The following is a 23,659-nucleotide window of genomic DNA, read 5'->3' on the forward strand; positions in this document are numbered from 1 at the left end:
CCCGCGATGGATCTTGTGTAAAAAAAAGTCATGCGAATCTTGCATTATATTTGTGCACATCATTCATAGGTACGGAACGTGTTGTACGACACGCGGCGCAAACAACAAAAAAAAAAAAAAATAATAATAATAATAATAACGAAACAAATAAAATACAATATTAACACTGTATACTAAGTCATTAGCAACAGATTCACTCTCAATACAATAATAAAGATAATATCAAGAATTTCAATAATAATAATGATAATAATAATAATAATAATAATAATAATAATAATCCTCACTATGCTTTAATTAAATATTCATATAGTGTACCAGGCGATAACGAAAAAAAATATTATGTTGCACCTGGCAGCATTTTTTCTTTTTCTTTTTTTTTTTTTGTAAGAGAAACAAATACTAGTCTTCTGTACATTCTAGAGACAACTACGAATTCGTCGTAAAGTCGCAGATAATTAAATACAATTTCAAAATACCGTGCCGTTTATTTCAATTAATTTTACGCAAAATCGTTGTCTCTGATAACGAGTAGAATTTTTTTGTCTCGATTTAATCTAGCTCGGCACTCGATAATTTATATGACAAATAAAAGGAAAGAGAGAAAAGAATTTTCTTTCGTTAACGTCTCGTACAGTAATATAACGTCATTCGATATCGTGTGTGTTGTTATATATTCAATAATTATGTACAATTCAAATACTAGCCTAGTTAGAAGGTCTCTTCTTTATTTGTTTCCCCTCTCTCTCTCTCTCTCTCTCTCTCTCTCTCTCTCTCTCTCTCTCTCGCTTGTATCGCTTAGAATCTCGACATACTAAATTCCCTGTATTCTTCCGAATTTGCATCGCGCGAACACGCGGTTGTGACAATTCAATAAGGGTTATAGAGCGATTGTTTTCAACGTATTTTTTTTTTTCTGTCGTATCACAAGATAATCAATAACTCGAATACTACTAGCTAATTAGTTTATACACTTGCGCTCGCTTCCCGGATTAATTAATCAATCAATATTCGATCTTTCTTATCATCGGATCCTCGTCAGCGCGATCCGATTTAGAATAATACACTTCTTCCGTCATATATCCGATCATGCACCTATACCGATAGATACGCGCAATCAGGCGGCACGTGCATGCACAATTTGCGTTAGATATTCAGCGCTACCATGCGCATACATTGCACCGTGTCGAAAGTCAGACACGCACACTCGCAACGCATCCGGGCCATCATTTATCCCGTTCGACCCCATGCGCGAAATATCCCTTTTTCTTTTTCTATTCAATAGTACGGATTTCAACTATGGTAGATTATAGAAACTAATTATGTTTCTATGCAGATTAAAGACCACTATAGTCGACGCGCGAGAAACAATAGTAGAATTGTTTTGTTGTCATCAATCGGGATAAAATGCTCGATGCGGTGGAATAAAAATGAATATTAGATTCTACGCGAGATTTCTCCTACATATTGACAATATAGGAACAACGTGGCTGCTCCAGGGAGACATTGGTTAGATTATGCTGCAAATTATGTACAAAGAGAGATGCTGGGCCGTAGCTGCCCACCGTTTCATTACGATAAAATAATATCGCAGGATTGTAAAAAGAAATGAATATTATGCGCGAAATTCAATTTTCGAAATTGATTTGCGTGATTTGGAACACGTTGGTTGTCTATTCTTTTCGTAATTTCTAGCGTTGCATAATAATTACGTAAATTAAGTGGGGGGATATGCGAAAGAATGTGTGTCTAGATATTTGATATAAAAATTATTAGAGGGAGAAATACAGAGAGATGTGGAAAATTATTGATTCTGTAGTTATTTTATAACGCTACAATAATATTGTATTATTTTAATCACGTGTAAATTATGCTGTATGAACATCACGTTATTATTTTACTAATGCAGATTTAGTACACGCATCTCTTAAAACATATTTCTCATTTCTTTACGAATATTTCATTAGACCGGCATAATTTATACGCTCATCATAGACTTCTAAAAGTTATCTTTCCTTACGAGAATGACGGGGAACGTAAGTATTAACAGAGGCATCTCTTATAAACTATTACATAGAGACTTTAGCAAGAAAAATATGTTTCCTTTGAAACTATTTCGAGTCTTTTGCGAATAATTTTTCTAGGGACACGTTCGAAAGGGATTAAATACAAGAGAGAATAATGTACAAAAAAAAAAAAAAAAAAAAAAGAACAATAAATAAATATATTTCATCGGTAATTATTAATCTTAGGTGAAACAGTGCGCAGCCAGACAAGATAATTAATTAATTCGTTATTTGATTAATTAATTACTTAGACCGCTAATTTCTACATCTTAAACTAGAGAATTCGGTTTTATCTCACCCGCTGAGACGGTCTCTCATCCGCATTAGTATGAATATTTTATAATCTCGTGTGCGCGTGAAGAGAGAGCCCCTCGGAGCGCGTCCAGTCTATTAACTCGGGTGCACGGCGCTATGTATGCAGAAAATTTTGGCTTCCCTTCAACTTCGAATAGTCGTACAGTACTCGCGTTTCCGCATAGGCCGAAGGTAAGCGAGAGTGGATTGCTTCTCGTCAGCCTGAGAAGGAAATTCATTCTCTTCCTTCCCGAAAAAGTCTCGTTTTTTTTCTTTCTTATACAATATTAAGCGCGAAATATAATTTAAGTACGTTTATTAACATATACGGAGAGAGGAAGGAGATCGCGTTCTCCTCTCGCGTTCTTGCGCGACAATCCATCTACTACCGACCATCGGCACATCGCGAAACGCACCATGTGTCCTACCGAAAGTGAAGGCCCCTCGACGACCCCGCCAGGGTTTTCAGGCCCCCGTTGACAGACGTTGGGGTCCGAGAAGGCGGAAAAAGCCTTTAGAAGTTCTGCTCGCCGTACATCCCGGGAAACCGGACAGCGTGTGCTCCGAGCTCGGCGGGCGAGAACTCGTCCTATGTGGCCAAGTGAGCGAACTGGCCGGGGTGGGGCGCGAACTGGTAAGGGTGCCCGTACGGCGACATGTGGTACGGCACGATGTTCATACTCGCCATCTTGTGCTCCTTCTTCCACTTCATACGCCGATTCTGGAACCAGATCTTAATCTGACGTTCCGTCAGGCAGAGAGCATGCGCGATCTCGATGCGACGCCGCCTCGTCAGATAGCGATTGAAGTGGAACTCCTTCTCCAGCTCCAGGGTCTGGTACCTGGTGTACGAGGTCCTTTGCCGTTTCGTCTCACCGTTCGCGTTCACCGTACCTGAAAAAAAAAAACGAACGTTACCGTTATTTCGCGATAGATGTAGGCGATGCAAGAGCGTAAACGTTATACAAGGGATTTGAGACAAATTCAAATTGGCGATAGAGAGACACATTTATTATCCTCGCACGCCTCGGGCCGCGTCCGATAACATTTATACAATATTAATTTACGGATATAAAGAAATTTTTTAAATAGATCATTTTATCTTTCAAACGCAAAGGTTTGATGATAAGCGTCGAGTGAAAAAGTGCGAAAGTTGTATAAAAAGCACAGAGACGATGCATACTACCAAGGGATCCACGCGTGCAACGCGTGACGACCTCGTTAATTATTTCAACGAGTCCCGTGGTTAATGCCTTCGCCAGTGCCGCTGAATCGCGAACTGGTCACTTGGCAGCTGTTTTACCTATTTGCTTTGCACGCCTCGAGCCATAAATAATTTTGCAACGCTATTATTACGATACTCCGCCTCTCTCTATTACACGCGTATTTTCTTCGCAAAAACTGCCAACGCGACTGCCGAACAACGTTAGAAACAACCCTCGGCTCAGCCTTGATTCATTCGCAATGTGACATCAAATGTGTCGCGTAAATCAAATGCAATTTGATATAACGCATCTCTAGGTAATCCGTTCTTTTTTTAAATCTGGGATAAAAATTAGCAATTTGTCGCAATTTGTCGAAAAAAAAAATATACGCTACCACATTCGCCGTCTCCTGAGATTAGAAAGATGATAGATATTTATACGATTCACATAATGTATTGAAAATAACTCACGGTCTATCGCTTTACAACTGTTTACACGCTGAAATATTCGTGGAGTCTGCTTTTTTACAACGTTTGCATCATTATTTCGATGTAATCGATATACTAATAATTTCTACTCTTTCTTTCCCCATCCTTTCCCAGTGGTACTAACATAGAGGTTTCGGTTCGATGCTTCGAGCAGGTGCTAGGGGTGCCACTTATCCGTTCGTTTTCAGGTTCATTGTAAACACGGGTCATTGCGGATATTAAAGAGCCGGTTCATTTGCAGTTATAATAGATGGCTATTAATAGCGCGGGACGAGAGGGACAGAAGTCGATGAGTCGTACAGATAAAGATACAGTCAAGTAGGAAGTGCGCGAACGACAATAATCGCGCAACAAATTGCGCCGTTTAAATGAACTTTCGTTGATTTATACTTCCGTACGCGCGCAGAAGAGAAAAACGTACGACGATAAAATATACAAGCGATCATAAGCTTGCTGTCGCGCGCGAATAAATAATATTTCCCGCCGCGCTGTTTCTCGAAAAGCTTTCGGTGTCTGCGATTATAGCCGATAAGGGCACGTTTAAAGATCCGTTCCACGGTTTTGAGCAACTTCGGCTGAGCCCTTCCACGAGAGTGAAAAGCGCTTTCGCAGAGGCTGGTGACCAACCAACGAACCGTTGAACAGCGATGCTCCTACCGGGCTTAATGGCAGGACCCTTCGTCCGGTGTTATCGCTTTCCTCCCGATATAACACGTCGCCGGGTCGTGCGGACTGACTTTTTAATAAATAGTGTTCTGCTTGTCTGGACACGCAGACTCGTTCGGTCTGCATATCGTTTATCCGGTGCACCTTACCCGTTTTGTAACCGACAAACGGAATTCTCTTTTCGACCACTCATTATTATACGATATTTTTATTCGATAACATAAAAGTATCTTAACAATAACGCGACAAGCTGTCAAATCGATAAGCTTCTTATTTCTTTTTTTTTTGATTTTTTAAATTTAATTTATCTCGTTATTATATATAATTTTCAAACATTTTATTTTTTTATTAATTATTATCTAGTTACGTATATCTTTTTGTCAATGTAAAGATATAAATTGGATAATCTCCTACATTCCTCTCTTTTTTTCCTTTTTCTCTGTTTCATGCAATGTTATTACAAAAAAAAAAAAAAAAATATTGCGAATAGATATTTCTTTAAAATATTCTCGCGTCTTCTCTCTGATAATAAATTGGCTATTTGTATCTCGTCGATAAAGCGTATCGTGTTGCTATGTAGAACGAACGTACTCGATTGAAGACTCGGTGAGAGAGTTCTCGATCCTCATACGTGATTAAAATATGCTTCTTAGACGCATCATGTTAATTCTTTCGACTAATACCACACACATACACACAAGAGAGATCTCGATACATTCCGCAACGAGATGTTTATAATAGGTTAGAGATTTTTATTCCCGTAGAAACACGCGCACAGCAGCAATAATCTCAGAGCGATGCGATTACGTATATGCTAGATCGCTGAAAATTATTTTATCTTCGAGACGTTTATAATTTATTGTGGTTTTTTTTTTTTTGTTAAATGATCATGCCTTTTAATGCATGAAAGTACCGCGGTAATCGCTGACCCGATTAAATTTCACGCGTGTCAGGCACACCTGTTTAATTAGCATTTAGATTCTATCTGGCGCGATCTCAGTAGTTATTCTTGCACTATAAATTCTAAAGCATCGAGGGGAGTACGAGCCAATATGTTATTGTAACGTGAATTTCCGTAATCATACGCATGACTTGCGTTATATATCGCTTGGTAATAAATTTTGTAATCACATTGAATCTTAAGCGGATGCAACGAGAGCACTTCGTGCGTTCCCTTTCATAAAGACGCGGAAGATTCTGTTCTTTACGTTTTATTCTTTTTTTTCGTGCAAGTTTTTCAAAAAGTAATAAAAAGAAATTTTAACATCCTAAATATGTATATTACTCAGATGAAAGTAAGTAATTAATTATGAGGATCGATATTATCTATGTATTTATTTCGAAATCCCATGCGATTACCTCGTTATCGACTATCAAGTGTTTTGTTAGTCGATCAATCGAGATATTGCTTGTTAAATAATATTATTTATTGTATGCATTATGCATATGAATAATTGCAGGGATAACCATTGAAAAAGGAATAATTAAATCATCTTAGACATACAGAATTATATATATTGTATATATATATATATATATATATATATATATATATATATATATATATATATATATATGATAAATTAATAGAATACATACGGAAAGAATTTTCTCACGTCTTCTGTGCTATACGGATTATTTCTCCATAAATATTCTCTAATAATTATTTAATGTCTTAATCCAAATAATATTAAATGTCGCTGTATTAGAATAAAACATATACAAAATATATAAACTTCGTTGTACAAAATCCTCAAGTCTTCCGTCTTTCGACGGAAAATTGCTTTAGAGAGCAGATAAAAATTAAATTAAAAATTGCGTCTATCGCGCAATAAGAGATGTACGAGCGAGGAGGCCCGGGGTGCGCATAGTCGTCGTCGTTGTAAGACTGAGGCGGGCTAAGCGCAAGGCCATGTCGTGTCACCCATCTCGATGTCACCTCGTGTCGTCTAGCCTTTTCGTGCCTCGCTCTTAATAGAACGCGGAGCGCGCATGTATTTGCACCGAACCCTGCACGAAACGTGTCACCGACTGCCAGGCTGACGACTGTCCTCGTCTGCCTGACTGACAGATCGGCTGGTTAAGTCTGAGTAACACGTGACTGGGATAATACCGTGCGACTCCATGGCGCGTTCACGGTATGCGTCTGATTTTGACCTTCTCGGTTTTTAATACACCTCCTCCTCTCTTTGTCACGTGACCTTTTCAATCACGAATGCGCAAGTTTTATTTATTATTTACGGAGAGGTTTCACATTTTTCAAATCTCTAAAAGAAGCCGTCTACATTGTGAGAGAAATGGCACGCACAAGAGAAATTTTCTACTAACTGAAAAATATTCTTGAAAACATACAATACATTTATATGTTTACAGAATTGCATGTGATGCATATTTGAAAGAACTGTCTACATTAATATTATAAATTCAAAGTAAATTTCTTTTTATAAAGGATTTTATTAAAAGATTTTACTAATCGTAGATTTAATATTTTATCATTATTAAAAAGCACTTGAACACAAAATGTATATAAAAAAGAGTGGATTAAATTTAAAAAAATAAGTATTTGTCGATGTAAAATGGATATGTACATCGCGTGCAAAGGCAATTCTAGTAGTTTATGCGTAAATAATGGTATTTCGTACAATAAATTTCATGAAAAGTATAAGAATTATTATTTCATATATATGTAGTTTAAATAAAAAAATAATCGCCATTTTTATCATCTGCTCGCTTACCTATAAAGTGATGCGTAGGTGTTTATAATATCACGCCAACGGTGGATCGGAGATAAATATTATTCATCGTAGTATAATATTCACGATAGATTATAGATTAGGTGTTGAGAAAAAAATTTAAGTAATCTCGCGATCGTAACCGTAATGTATTGCATTCCGCCAGTGCAAGTGAGTGTGCGCTACGTGCGGACGTGTCAATGTATAAAAGCTCAGTATGTCGGGAGCGAGTTCTGCAAAAGTATATATAGAACTCTTACTCTATATCCCCCCTAATCCCCCCGTACATATCTGAGTGGTTATCTGATACGAGCTCGAGAGCACGGCCGTATCAATTCTTTCCATCTGCGCGATCAATTCAACAATTCCAAAGAAGCCAATAAAGATTTGTAAGTTTCGCGACGTAATGAACAGCGGGAATCACATTTTTTTTCAAGATTTTTTTTTGACATTTCCGATCAATTCTCGTAATTAAAAATATCCGATCTTAGTATGCCTTAATTTGTAATATTTACGAGTTTACGACAAAGCGCGCTTATACAGGAGTACTAAGAAAGCCTTTCAAAGAGATTTAAAAAAAAAAAATATCCCGCATAATTTTCAACGAGTTATAATCTCCTCCAGGATCATAACTTTGACGCAATCGAGAGATTCATATGCTTACAATCATATGTTTCCGTAAGACGGAACTTTTTCAGTTGCACGAAAAAAAGAGATGGCTAATTTTCTGAAGGTCTTGAATATTTTTTAGAAAGAGAATCATAGGCGTCTTCGTAAAGAGAAATGTAAAAGTAATTAATTACATGGAAAAGAGACAATTCCATTTACAATGTAAAATCATGAAGCACGATGTTTAGTCCGTTACAATATTCAACATTGTCTACATCGATACCATGAAAGAAAAGGAAAGGTTCATAAATAACCCGAGCAGTTCACCATCGCTATTATGCAATTACGATTGCATCTCTATAGCTTAGGTGGTCTAAGACTTCAAGATCTCGTGTTTGGCCCTACAAGATAGTGTCTCTCAAAAATTGTCGTTGTTTCAAAGCCGAGATATTCAGCTAATGGTATATCGTGTAATTGCCACATCTCACGTTGTCTTCGTTTTCTACTCTATCCAAGTTTTACGTTACTAACGATAAGGTTTGTAGTCTGTATTTCTTTCTGCGCGAATTGCATGGAATATATTTGAAAAGTTTAATATAATTGTAGTTTTACACGAATGTGATATATGTATTTGCAGTTTCAAGTTGATTTCAAGTCGACTTTCATTTCAAATTTGTAGAGAGCTCACTCTTTGCAGAGATTTTATTATCTCTTTATCAAATTATTTCAGCAAAATTTTATCTGTAAAATTCTAATCTTTTATTTCGCATAAGAACCACGTAAATATTAATTTAAACACAAAAGTTATATAACCGTGAGATACAAATTTAACGTCTCCCTGAGAAGCTGTATTATAATTACAAGGCTATTTAGATGCTGAATAATAAATCATCAGTTGACACTAAGTATGAAGACTATTGTTCTAATAATAATTTTTATCTCGAACCTCTCGTCTTTCCTAGGAAACGCGCAGATTCGTGCTTATTTGTATACGATACAAAGATTATAAAGTAAGACTCACACTCTCATATATACATTGGCAGCAATGATAGGAGATTATTCGATAAACACACTGACACATCTCTCATCTGGCCCGTCGCCAGTATGAATAGCCATAGCGGCGCTCGTGAATTTTCGTCGAAACATCACGTCGGTTCCGACGATGTATAGCAAACGCGTAATCCACGCACTATTTAAATTTATCTACACGCACGCGTTCCATCAGTCAGCCTCCGCTCGCGGATCCCTGATTCGTGACTTATCCGTACTTGCGCAGCTGTACGGCCAATCGCGAGCCGAAGATCGGCCTTCCTCGAACGAAATCAACGGTCGGTCGGGCATTTTCACGACGAGGAGAGACCGACGTCGCGGTTGATCATGGGAGAGGGGGAGGCTTCTAGGTGTCCACGATTCACCTGTTACCGAAACGTTCGAGACCTGTCATCTCGAGATCTCAGACCGCGGGATCTATTTCGATCGGTATACAGCTGACAAGCTCGGACCACACCGCGGAAAGTTGCCGGTTATAAATCTCCTCGAGAGAACACGGGGGCCTAGTCGCTTTCAAAAGGATCTATTAATTTCTGCCCCACTCGCGCGGAGCATGGAAATCCTTTTATTGGCGACCGTATACGCTTGATCACGTGGCACGTGGGATATCCCTTTGCACGCTAATGAGAATGTCACGCGTTTGTTATTTTTACATTTGCGTGACATTTTGTAAACGTCTCGCGTAAAATTAATAGGGAGGCCCGATATATAAAAGTAGGTCGAGAGACAAGGCGTATACTCCGTCACGTGGAAATAGTCGTGACGACAGGAACTGGCAGGAATTTTTCTACGGCCACGAAAATTCATTTACGAAGAGATGCGATATACGAATTGGGTCATCGGCATCTTCACGGTATCCGCGTATATGTACATCGGACAGTTATAAATAGATTTAAAAACTATTGCCTTTCAATCCGAATGGGGTAGCAAGTGGTTTTCAAGGGCTTGGATTCAGTTGGAAGAGCTTCGCTGGAAACGAAGTGACGAAAGAACGAAGGGTGCGAAAATGGAGGAGTAAGGGGGATGCAGAAAAGGGGGAGAGAAAGAGAGTGGCAGCCTTGCTGAAGCTTTTATGCCGAAGTTTGCGCGGCGGACGTTCCGCGGATCATTTGTTATCTTCCACGAGAAAGCTCTCTGACGCAAATAGGTTTGTTTCTGGCCGCTTTAAACGCTTCACAATAATCCGCGCGGACTCAAATTCAATTAACGCCTCGTCGTCCCCGCGTCTACCGGCCCTCCCCCCCTCCTCCCTCCCTCTTGTCCCTCCTCCTTTCCCCTCTCCCTATCCTTTCCTTCATTTTGCACTTTGTACTCGCTGACAGTATACAAAAACCAGTACAGTCTTTCTTTCGTCTCTTTTATACATGACGCATGAGCCATGAGAATATTGAGGTACGTGCCTCGAAATCCTGATGACCTTGAACCCCGAAATGTCCAGCCGAATGCGAAACAGTCGGGTATCCCGTTGCGCGATGTCGCAAAAATTTTAAATTGCACATACGAAAAAATCTTTTTCTTTCGCTGTTTAAACATTACGTCTCGACCAGAGGATCGAAGATATATGCCGATCTCTCTCTCTCTCTCTCTCTCTCTCTCTCTCTCTCTCTCTCTCTCTCTCTCTATCGTTTCTCGATAAATATCCGTGCCTCCGGTATCCGGCTAAAATTAGATATTCTTCTCTTTCACTGGATCATCTCCGCGCGGGGGGAATTGATAGAGAGAGAAAGAGAGAGAGAGAGAGAGAGAGAGAGAGAGAGAGAGAGAGAGAATCGAGAATAACATATTATCCATTCTCTCGCCGCGTGGATTGCGGAATCCGCGAGCATGTGTAGCATCGCGTTTGTACGCGCAAGAAACTGTTGGTCCCGAGGGGTTACTTTATACAACCGAATGAAAGAGAGCCGCAAGACGTGATCGCGCGCTCGCGCGTGTATATATGCGGAGGGATGGTGGACCGGGCTCCTCGGATTGAGGAAGAATGGGGGATAGAGGCTACGCGTCTCCATCCATCAGGCGACGGTCCCGACCGCCGGCGTCCGACACACGCGACTCAAACCTACCGACAACCTTCCGAATGCATTATCTTCTTCTCCCGAGGATACACACGCATATCATTTAGAGCGACGGTTTTCTAATCCGATTCTCAACAATTTCTCACAAATATTTCTTTTCCCTATCCCACTTTTTACAATAGTATCGGAATCTAGAGACGCTTTGATTAGCAACTATTGGCAACAATTAATTTTGCCAGCAAATAGAGAGCAAATGAAAGATTGAGAAGTTAAACTTCTCAAACTTTGATGACCCACTGAGAGTCGAACAATAGCCCGCGTTTAGAGACTCTTGAACCGCTAATTGACAATAATCATGCGCAGGAATGTACCGCTATTGCCGCGCGAAGTGGGCATCAGCGTTCCATAAATGTTCGTATGGACGCATACAAACGTGTATACGCGGGCGTGCGTGTATTGAGTTCGCGTGGAACGTTCCTGCTGCGGGAAAATTAATGACTTACCTTCAGCGGGAACAATACAGTCAGCTGCGACTCTCTATGCGTGTCTGGGTACAGTGCGTCGCGAGTGTGATGCGAGCTGCCTAAGGTCGAACAAAAACACGCGTATATATATATATGTGTGTAGGTCCGCGTATATACGCGTACATTTCGTTGCGTGTCACCTATGCGAATTGATTTATTCCCATCGAGAGAGCTAAAGAATAAATAACAAATGTATAATTTTTTTTTTATTATGACGTACTTGTGCGCGCGTATTTTTATATATTTCTATCGATGATAATCTCTCGCCTCTTGTTTCTTACAAATGGTCGAATATAATGGTTTCAACGATACGACGTACGTATAATATTTGTCGTCTATCGAGAAACAAAATATACGTGCGCGAGATTATTAACGAACGGGATGAAATAAAATTTGTTCGCGAAAAAGATATTTTTGAAATCCAGTTTCTCGATCATCGACAGCTGCGAGAAACGCCATTTGTTTCTTGTTTCGCGCGTGGCATTCGTCCTATCGAGCGGATAAATCTCATGGAAAGTGCGCGTGTGGGTCCCTTTTCCGGACTCCGCTGTGTCCTCAATGAATCATGCAGTACCTATGTTCCTGGGTTAGGTTTCTCCTCTTAGGAGGCTGTCCGTTTTGATCGTCCATGGCGTTCCTCCTGGTTTACCCCACACGACCGATGCCGCAAGCTCTTAGAACGCCTCATGCTAGTACATAAGCCTCGCGCAAGCATTTATTTATGGTCCCGAGTCGCCCAAGTGTACGTAGGACCGCCTCTATGCCACCCAAACACGTTTCACCCGGCGCATCAGCCGTGGAATGAAGCTGTTCTCGTCTGAAATCTATCTTCGCCCTTGATTCTCTCACAGCGTAACAGTGAAAAGAGCATGTAATGATCCCATTTCTCTATAATAGTCTACTTGAAGTTTGTAATAGAGAGAACGTTGCCAGCGATAATATAAATTTGCATATACACAAAATTATACTTTCATCGCAGATTTAATAAAAAAATTATTATAAAAATTACTCGTTTAAATAATAATATAAAAAGTGAAGGAAGATGTATTTTGATAAGTTACATCTCTTTTCGGTATATTTCTTATATGGTGGATCTCTCTAGAAGGCTTCTTTCCCCCCATGTTACTTTCGATGAGTAGGACCGAAATAGTTGCAGTAGAGAGGCAAAAAAAGAAGTTGTATGCCCCGAGCGTGATTCCGTGCGAGGCATTTGCCATGACAAAATACGCGCTTGTACTTTTACGGATTCAAGCATCGGAATAATTAGGTAATCGAGGCGTGGAGAGAAGCGTCGGTTCTTGAAAAGATAAATCTCAACAGAAAGAGCCGTGCTTGTTCATATCTAATAGAATGGTGCGAATGCAATGAATTACATTAAATTTTGAAGAAGTTGTCCTCATTAAATTGTCATCAAGATTTCGATATCAAAATTAACATCAACATATATACTAAATTACTATGTGACTTATAATCGCGTCCTTCCGACGATATATCACATTGTATTTAATAATATTTTATTATCATTAATTATGATATATTAATTATATTTAATCTAATCTTAATTTTTATATAAGTTCTAAAAATTAAATTTCTTTCGAGAATAATATCACTCTCTAGAAACAATTATATGAAATAAAATAATCATACGAAAGATAAAAATTATATAAAAAAGTTTCTTTTTTTCTTAAAATTTATTTTTAATTTATTGAAAGATAATCGTTTTACTGGGGGAAAAAAAAAAAAAAAATTGAGATAAAATTATTTGAATATTTAGTAATTTACTACAACATATATATATGAGAATAAGCAAGCATTCTGACTAATGGCGACGGATGACAAATATCTACATGGAAGTTGCGCGGGATTTATTTTACGGCTGAGTTTGTTTCGCAGCGGCCTGAGCAAAACGGTCGAGAATTTGATTACATCACATTAGGCTGTACATTTTAAAAGGATGATGTAACTGCACGGAACCGTTGATCTCGCGTGATTTATTTATTGCTGGCACGGCCGAGCTTTATGCACAAGTTGTATGCAACTTGTGTATCTTCTAAATCGAGTTGTCGCGACGGACGATGACGCTTCTCGCACGATTCTTGCATTATCGCGGCTCGCAACGATCGCCTGCCGTGAAACGTATGTTGTTAATAATCATTAGCGAAACTCTTAGAAGTATGCGTGTGTACTGAAATGCATACTGAAATGTTATCGCGTCATATTAACAACGCACGTGGGAAACGCACGTGAAATCGCAGATACCGCATGTGTGACTACTTATATTTTAATATAATCATCCCGCCGTTATAAAATCTAACGTCACAAAGAGAGAGATACGAGATTAGACAATCGTACTCATCTCTAAAAAAAAAAAAAAAAAAAAAAAAAAATCAAACTTTAAAATCCTTGATATCGACATGATATATCTTTCCATTCTTTTGACGCGCGCGTAATCAGTGCAGCGTAATCAGTGGCGCGAATCCTTGGCAAATCTGCGAGGATCCTCTCGTGAAATACGACGAGGGGAGACAAAATACACACGATTATTTCCTTTGCGAGGCGAGTTTTTCGGTTCACGTGTCGTGACAAAACCACGAAATGTGTGTACGCCGCGACGTCGCCCTTACTACGCCATTCAGCGTTGGCTCGTAAATTTTCAGAAGAGGGAATCTTCCTCGGGGAGGGTTTATACGTCGGCCGAAAGGGCAGGACTGCAGGAGCATAAGGATCAAGGATCCCCGTAGCGACCGGGCCACGCAGCAACAGGCGGCCCACTTCGCCCCCTGTCCCCCTTCCGGCACATCCATTACCCCATCGGCTCATCCCGTTTGCACTGGGCGCTTGCAATGAAAATTTATGTCCTAATAAGTGATTCACGCTCTTCCCGCGGTTATACGCAAACTGCAGTACGGTGGTAATCTCTTCTCTTTGCGCGATGTGTTCCGCTTCAAATGATTCTGTGCACAGTGATAACAATCCGTGAGCTTGTAGATATAGAGAATCGTAAATTTTATTGGGCTCTCAGATTCTTGTTCAATTTATATACGTTTTGTTGCGATTAAGGAGACATTATTAAAATTATGTAGTACCATATATATATATATATAATCATGCGATATAACTATTTCTTATTAGCCATTAATTTGATAAGATTATGAAATTTATTAAAATATTTCTGTTAACGATAGATTTACGAAATAGCAATATTTCGAAACACGAAGAAGGACATCAAGCACGCAAATTTTTTTTTTTTTTTTTTAAACATGACGCGGTAAAATTATTTTTGGACTGTGACAAAAAATTTTCTGGATTTTGCTAACCCTAATATCTTGAAACACAGTCGTATGTCTGGCGTGGATTGATCAAGCGTTTCGTAATAAAAAGATTTTTGTCGGCATAAAAATGCAGTATGCTATGCGGTTAGTAAAACCAGTTCTTTGATGCGCGCCTTCGTATCTCCCTTTCCTTGTTAGTGCGCCGTGACTGTACATACGTACATACGCGCATGCATATATTTACTCAAGTTTTCTACTTGTTTTATCTGCACCCCATATCGAAAAATCCGGTATATCGAGATTGCAGTAAGCGAAAAGGCATTTTACACTTCTTCCTTAGCTTAGCATAGGGTAGATACACCAAGTGTGAAATACCGTCACAGGTTGATCGAATAAAATGGCAATCGAGAAAGAGCTAAACGTAATGTCACACACAGTTTATTTGAATCGTATGTATAAGTATATACGCGCGCCGTCCCTTGACAAGAACATTGTCCCACCAACCATCATATATTTATGACGTGTAAATGTGTTAAGGGCATTAAGCGAAATCCAGTTCCACTGGTTTCAACTGTCTACCCTTCCGGCGTGGAGGATTCGTATGTTGGGAATCACGTTGGTAGCCATCTATCAATCGGGATACAGAAACGTGCCTTTCCTCGCGGCGCTCCGCGCATCCTTATTTATGGCGGAATGATCGACCCATAATTATAGACTTCGTGACGAAAACGACCTTCTGCTTATTTAAACAGGGGGCTACGGCGTTCAATCGTACGCTCGCGGATCTCGAGCATTTCGGAAATAAAGCGCAGAACTGTTCATTTCACGCAGCAATCGCATATTTATTCGTGTTTGTCCCTCGTCGATAGCTACTTATCTTGAACTCGGAGATTCCCACTACTTATATGCATATCAAGGATGACCTACATGCTTGCGTGATTTTGCCAACAGCAAGGACGTATTTCAAATTATTTTTACAATTCCCAAGACAGAGGATGGTGTCAAGTTTTAAAAAATTTTAGCCTGATTTACGCACTAATATTTTTTAATTATTAATAATGACATAAATCGTTAAAATTTTCACCAAATCGGAGAAGTTTTCTCTACACATATCTTAATATTCGACAAACATTTAAGTAGACAATTAGGATTATAAAAAATATGAAATATATCTCATTATTCTTTTTATATTCAACGAATAAAAAATAACGTCGGAGAATAAAAACTTGCACAGCAAACAAAAGAGCGAGAGAGGAAATATTAATAAATACTGCAAAAATTAAAATTCCATAAATCATAGATTACGGCTACTTTTTGCCATCAACACAATTTAAAGAAAAATCATCTTTTTCTGCAAGCGCTTTTATATTATTAGTTTCATTTATAGAAAAGAATGATCGATGTATAATTATATTGTAATTTCTATAAGAATAAGGCCACCTTTTCCATTTATCCGATCGTCTAATGTTTTTTGACAAGTATTCTCTCTTTCTCTCTTATTCCTTCCCAATTATCCACATGTTAATTGGCAATCAACTGGCAAAATAATTATTTGCACACAGTGATAATCCGTTTAAATCTAATTATTATAATCACGCAAACGCTCTACATAAATTATTCATCGTAAAAATAAACTGTAACTTGCGTTACACACGCACACACACACACACACACACACACGCGCGCGCGCGCACACGCACACACGATATTCTAATATTATTAAAATATATATTAAAAAACTTTAAGTTTTACCGAGGAGACGTATTTAGAGTAAAACTTTTATTAATTAATAAAAAGAGTATGTATTATTACGACACAATATATAATGAAAAGCTTGTTGGTTGCTTGTAAAATAATACAATGTAAAGAAATGTAACGTACGATGCAAAATACATACATAGTAAGGTCATATTATAGTATGCAATTTTTAAATTAGATTCTCTTATTCGTTTCTTTTCGCTATTGAGAAATAGTTTATTTGTTTAGTGTTCAAATATTTATTTGAACAGCTGACTTCAAAGGTATCGCAACACGAAGTCTAAACAGAATGTCTTATGTCGATGTACACGCATTATCCTCGACAAGTCGACAATTATTTTCATTTCAAAGTAGTTTAGTATCCGAATGCTACTTTGATTCTCAACTTTGACGATCTAAATAATTTTCTCGTACATCTTTTACAATCGTGTAAAATTTATTACCGTTGATATATTTTGGTTGAGATTTCATTGGGTTGGATTTTACAATAAGATTACTTTTACAAAGGAGAAAAGACGTCCCCGTAAAATATATTTTAACCTAAATACACAGTTGGAAACGTCGACTTTACCCGAAATCTCAGACGGGGGCAATCTTTTCATGTAAAGAAATTCGAAGATAGACCTCACAAGTCAATAGTGCATTTGATAAGTATTTCCAGCATGTATGTATGTCTAATTGCAAGGACCCATTGTATTCCATGTATTTGCACGAGATTTATGATTGCTTCGCTTTCACTCTTTGCGCTCCACAGTAATTACTCTCGCGTTAAGAGAATTTACAATGGCATCATTCTTACTATGGATTATTATTATTACTATCGTCTTATTTACTCAATGTTCTACGGGCAGCAAATTTTTCAGTATTTATATTTCATCTGCTTGAGACGAAGATAAAATCTATTTTCCATTACGCATTCATTAATCATCGGCGGTATCGCCACATTAATTATAATAACGTTCTCAGATATCTGCATCGCTGCTGAAACACACGCCTTTGTGTTTTACAGTTTACAGAATTCTTCGCTGCAATCGAAAGTTGATAATTTTCCAATAAAGTCCATCTACATGTTACACGTAGATAACATTTTGATAATATCATTTAATCGGTATCAAGGGGCACGCGCGCGCATTTCTCGCGAGACGAAGCTCTTGCGCGAAATAATCTCGCACAAGGGGGAGGGTAGGGGCATATAAGATGAGGGTAAAAGGATGCTACATTAACCAAGGCGGACAATCTCGATGCGAGCGATCGGGAGAGAGGAAGCCGAAACGTGTACAAGAAAGATCCGAGTGTATCCTACGTTTTGGGGGGGAGGGGGCCGAGCCGAACGGTCCGAGGCCTTCGTTCGAGCTAACCCGAGAGAGGACTAGAAGGAGAAGGCAACCCTCTTCCCTCTTTCCTCTCTCCCTCCCCCTCCCCCTCCCCTCCCACCCCCGTCTTTCCCCCGCGCGCGCCTTACAATGCAGCCTGATTTATGGCCCGGGCGCACATACATAGAGTTACACACGATATCATAATACCATTAATTCTTCGTCAAATTCCCCGCTGACTGAATCATACTGGCCGCACAGTAAATCACACGGGGCGACTAATGTGAGCGCGACCAGCGCTCCGCGCGCGCTGTTTTATCTCCTTTGAACCACGGGGGCAGGTGAATCTCTAAAGTCTTGGGCGCTGAATTAGCGTTACCCCAGCGCTGCTTCTCCATCGAAATCGCGGGACGGGCGCGTTTCCGCGCGTAATTTATATGCGATTAGACGTCCCGGATAGACGCGACATTTGTACGTATTTTTGACACATTACTTCATCGAGCGTTTACCGGGAGATTGTATTTATGTAAGCGCTATTTGCTCGCTCGAGGAATTATTAACCAGCACAGTCCTCGTTTCTTTGTCCTCGTCCCGTGTATTCTCTTTGTCCGCATTTTATCATCGCACCGTAAGAACGACCGCACGGGCAACATTGCGCGCGTCGTTAATTTTAATATTTCGCATCGATATTTTATTTGATGGTTTTGCATTTGTTTAATTACTATATATATATTAATATTTACCGCATAAAATATCTTTAGTATATCTTTTGCATCAATTAAAATCAGATGGTTACATATGAAGCGCATAAAATTTTTTTGATATAATTACATTTGATTACGTTTTTTTTCGCGATAATGATAACTTTATTTTCAGTAACATATGCAAATTTTATACATAGGGAAACATATTGCAGCCGAATAATTTGTTTATATGTGCTGATGTTTTTAACTTTTTCTATAGTTTCTCTCTCTCTCTCTCTCTCTCTCTCTTTCTTTCTTTTTCTGTAATTTAATATAGTTTTTCAAATAATTTCTGTGAAGAAGCAAGGTTCCGTCCTGAGAAAGTTGATTTATTAATCTTTGAATATATTAAATTTATAATTATTACGCGATATTTCTGAGATATGTATAATGCTTTTTCAAGCAATATTTATGTAATACGCTTTTTCACGTCAAACGTTATACGCTGTAGTTTATCAATTGCCTCGCTCTTTTTACGCAACGACTATCTAACTTTAACTATCAAATAACGACGATGGCAGTGTAAGTTATTTATACTGTATAACTCAATGTATCTTTTTCTTAATCTTCTCCTAATATTTTTGCACGGAAGATACAAGGACGCGTTACGCAACTTAATGTCATGATGTTGTTTATAATCAAGAATAAATACCGGCATACACATGTATACAAAAACGTAGAATTTGCTTTTGAAATCAAATTAATTTCAAGATTTATATATTTCTGTGTTTGTAGCACATTGAAATGTACAAAATATAATATATGAAGAGAGATTGCCGTTATTAAAATTCAATAGATTTATACTAAAGTCAGAATCGTATATCTTAGCTGTAATTTAGTATTTTTACGCTTTTAACGGACGGAGATGGCATTCCGAATGTAAACAGAATAATTATATGCGTGTTCGCATTAATACATTAATTATTTACCAAAATTTCAAATCATATATTAAACTCAAATTTTAAATAAAATAAGATGAAGAGTCTAAAATTTTATTCTAAACAGTTGTAACGGTTATTATCAATTAAGTAATTCGTTTTGCTTATTAATCTTTTTTCACTCTTTCGATGAAATAAAAGCAAGAATTATTCCATTCAAAAAGGAAGAAGCGCGCGCAAAAGACGTGCCTTAAAATATCGATAAAAGTCTCTCTATTTTTTTAAATAATAGCAAGATTTGAAAAATATGCAAGATATATATACTATTATATATATATATATATATATATATATATATATATATATATATAAACAACTTACTTTGACCAATATGAACTCTTTTCATCCAGGGATATATTTGAGGCGGGTTGCTGCCAGAGGGATTGCCCTTGTTGGACGAATTGTTACCCGTGCTAGATGTGCTGGATGTGGAGGAAGCGGGCGACGAAGCGGAAGATGCTGTTGTAAGCGTCGAATTTCCCTCGCCGACACCCCTCGAACTACCGCTGGGCGGTGAGGCAGCGGACGCAGCTACGGACGACCTTGACGAGCTACCGGGCGGTGAGGTCAGCCCCGATACGGCTTTACTTGTACCTGGCGCGATTTGTAAGGGCGTCGGGCTATTTCTCGAAGTGGACGTAGTCAGATCTTGCGGGGACGCCACGCTGGTAGACGAGGTCGAATCGGCGTATTTACAACTGGACGTTGACGGCGCTGAAGGTGCTGACGCGCCCTGCAATAGGGGTGTCGTCGGGTCCGCGTGTAATTGTTGCTGAGGATGATGCGGTTGCTGAGGATGATGCTGCGTTTGCTGAGCGTGCATACCGTGCTGTTGCGACGTCGCGGTCGCATTTAATCGTGGCTGCGGTTGCAATTGTGTATAGTCTATCATCCCAGTCGGTGCTGTATGTTGCATACCCGACGCCGGCGTGGCGTAAGGATGCTGAGGATAATGCTGTTGCGGTGAGTAACAGGGCGCGGGATAGCTGGTGGACGCAGCATTCGGATTGTAATAGTCGCCACCGGCCGGCGATGCCGCCTGCATCGGTTCTCCAGGCGAATTTGGCGTCGGTCTCGGCTGCTGCTGTGGCTGTTGACCCGCGTAGCATGATGCAAGCGAGCTAACGAACTGATAGGAACTCATTCTCTCCACCTTGTAACTACCACCTACTCGTCAACTGTCACTGTACCGATACTTTTGCACGTCTATGTTCCGTCATTCACAAACGAAAACACCAACGACGTTGCGTTCGATTGATCGAGACGTGATTGAAGAATGCCCGTACGCCGATCATTAAGTATAGAAATCCATATCATCGCATCGGTGATTCTGTTGCGTGACGAGAACGTTCGCGCGACATATGCGGTCGGTTCCTCTGACACCTTGTTCGTCGAACGATTCACAGCTATCACGACTCGTTACATGTAGAGAAACACGTCCCAGAGCGATTCGATAATGAACGAGGGGTTGAGGACTAATAGAGAGAGGCGGTAGACGAGCGGCGGCAGGCGGGTCGAGCCTGAATCCGACCTGCGAGTCAAGTTTACGAGGGCCACGTGGGCCTGGGCTATAAAACTGTCTTCTGCTTCTTTACGACCTCGGCAGTCGCGATTACCTACAGAGAACTCGTGGGCCCACCGTGCAGTAGCGCGTAACAAACAGCTTATCGAGGTGTCCCATTGATGACGACGACGTTGTAAAGTGCTGAATGAAACGACGAGTGTATTTAAACGCCGCGTATAAAGCGCGTATTAAAATTATTCCGCGCGATAATTAATTATGCTCGGACGATGTCACAGATGTTTCACTTAACGGACGACTTTGTATCGCGACAGCGGCGGTATACTCGTATCATCGCGGTAGAGGGTGAAGAGTATATCGCGCGAGCGTTCGCCGTTCCTGTTGCGTGCGCGAAGGGTGACTGCTATCGTACTGAAGGCCCTCGTCACGATCCAACGGAAGACCGGTGTGTGCGGTAGCTTGTCACGTGCCCGCGCTCTCTGCGTGTCAGAGGAGCGCCTCGACCAATCCCTGCCGTTCGTCAAACCTTGATTGGTCTTTCCGTCGGCGTACGATTCTTCAACCCCGTTCCTTGCGTCTCCGTCGAGTCTCCGCTGCCGCTGGCGCTCGTCGTGTGGTGGTGTTGCCTGGCTGCTACCCGACGTGACAGGAACCGATGAGAGGGGTGTGCGTAAGAGAGAGAAAGAGGGCGAGAGAGGGGTCAAGGAGAGGGGATAGCACCGTCAGGGGGGCTAATGGAGAGATATTCGGGAGTTCTGAAAACCACTGGTGGGGGAGAAGTATCTCGATCGCTCTCTCGTTCTCCTCTGCAGCCTTCTAGCCGCGACGTCACCAAGAAGCAGTCTTGCGTCCGCTCTGCGAGGGGGGCTACGCGCGCACGCGCCCCCTACTGTATAGCCTCGCGGTGAAGACAGATGAAAAAGAAAAGGGGTGGCACACGCGAAAGCGCGATTGTTCTTTACCGATCGACCGAAAACTATTCACCCGTTTAATTTATCGCCGTACCGCCATCGACTTCATCCTCGTGAATCCATCTTAGCTCGATCATACATACCGTATCTCTATTCGATCAAGGGATAGGGGAATAGTATGCAAATCTTAAAAGTGCGAATTGCCGCATATCGTAATTCGCGGGATCGCGACTCGGGGATATGAGCGAGCAAGTAGAGCATTCACTTCCGTAGACCGTCTCTTTCCGAGACCACGGAGATTGTGCGTCTGATCTCTCGTTAAAAGCTTCGCTATGGAATCGTGATCGTCGCGCGACAGGCACAGATCCAATCTGGAAGCGTGTGGTTCTCCAACCGCGACTAAGGAAGGGGCGCACATAAGTCAGCCTGGTGGTCGCGGCTGACAGTTTTATGAGACTTTGATAGTCTTCGCTCGCTCGCTCCTCTTTTCACCAAAGGACAGGATGTCTACGCGAGAGAAAGAGCGGCCTAGAACGGGAAGGAAAGGCGTAAAGGCAGGAAAAGAAAGGGAGAGAGAGAGAGAGAGAGAGAGAGAGAGAGAGAGAGAGACACGCGCACTACGCACCACACTCTTTATTGTCCCATAAATTCAAACCTGTTGCCTGTAGTCGAGAAAGACAAGGAGGGAAGAGCGTCCACGAGGTAGAATCCTCTCCCAATCGCGATTCGATTGACGCCCCCGTTATCGTTCGTACGGCGAACCCGGACGCAACTCGTAACTCACTGAGCCGACCGAGAGGAGAACCTTCGGAGTTGGCGGCTCTAACCAGAAGCATATGTGACGTAGTAGCCAGTTGGTCAAACGGGGGGCACTCCAGAGTAGCAACGGGGCGGAGGGGACGACTGAGGAGGCGGAGCTCTCTTTACTCGTCGCGCAGATAAGACTTTAAACAAGTTCTTTACGGCATTAAATAAAATTTCTTCGACACATTTTACAACAATGTATTCCCTATATAATTTCTCTTTCATATGCGCGCGCGCGCGCGCAATTAATTTACGTAAATCTTATGTATCTTTATTTTTTCTGAAATTTCTCTTCCTATTTATTTCTTATCAATACTGCGATCATTGGAATAACAAGTGTTATAAAAAAGTAATATAATTACAATCGTAATGACTACAAATTTTAAATATAGAATTCCAATAATTTTTCTATGCGCATGCCTCTCTCATACATCTTCATATTTCTACCGTACTGACTTGTAGAGAGCTCACGGCTATTTAATTTACGGCAATTAGCAATTTGGAAGGAAAGAGAGCGTTTTGAGTAGAAGCCGATAGTATAGCAGTTGCTCGCCAGATGTGGTGAGTGCGGCCGTTCTCGTTGAATTGTGGCGCGCGCCCGCCCCCGGTCGTCCTACCCTTTCCCTCTTCTTCTCCCCACTTAATCGTCTGCCCCCTCCGTTCAGACGAAACTGGCTATCTTTTCTACTTTGAGTCGTCGCATCTGTATACGTACACACGGCCGCGTATCCCCTCCCCCACTCGTTCTGTGG

At 40.4% G+C, this 23,659-nt stretch overlaps 1 protein-coding gene across 1 annotated transcript; it reads right to left on the bottom strand.

Annotated features, from left to right (window-relative positions):
• Nucleotides 1–2,156: 2,156 nt before the first annotated feature.
• Nucleotides 2,157–22,627, bottom strand: LOC138933426 (homeotic protein Sex combs reduced). Its single transcript, XM_070296127.1, has 2 exons — nucleotides 19,992–22,627; nucleotides 2,157–3,254 (listed from the first exon to the last, which is right to left on the bottom strand). Exons 1-2 carry the CDS (start codon nucleotides 20,812–20,814, stop codon nucleotides 2,950–2,952), a joined length of 1,128 nt encoding a protein of 375 aa, XP_070152228.1. The 5' UTR covers nucleotides 20,815–22,627; the 3' UTR covers nucleotides 2,157–2,949.
• Nucleotides 22,628–23,659: the final 1,032 nt, after the last annotated feature.

Source organism: Polyergus mexicanus, unplaced genomic scaffold (genome assembly GCF_030449975.1).
Source record: "Polyergus mexicanus isolate NDT 795.1 unplaced genomic scaffold, iyPolMexi1.0 SCAF_5, whole genome shotgun sequence".
NCBI lineage: Eukaryota > Metazoa > Arthropoda > Insecta > Hymenoptera > Formicidae > Polyergus > Polyergus mexicanus.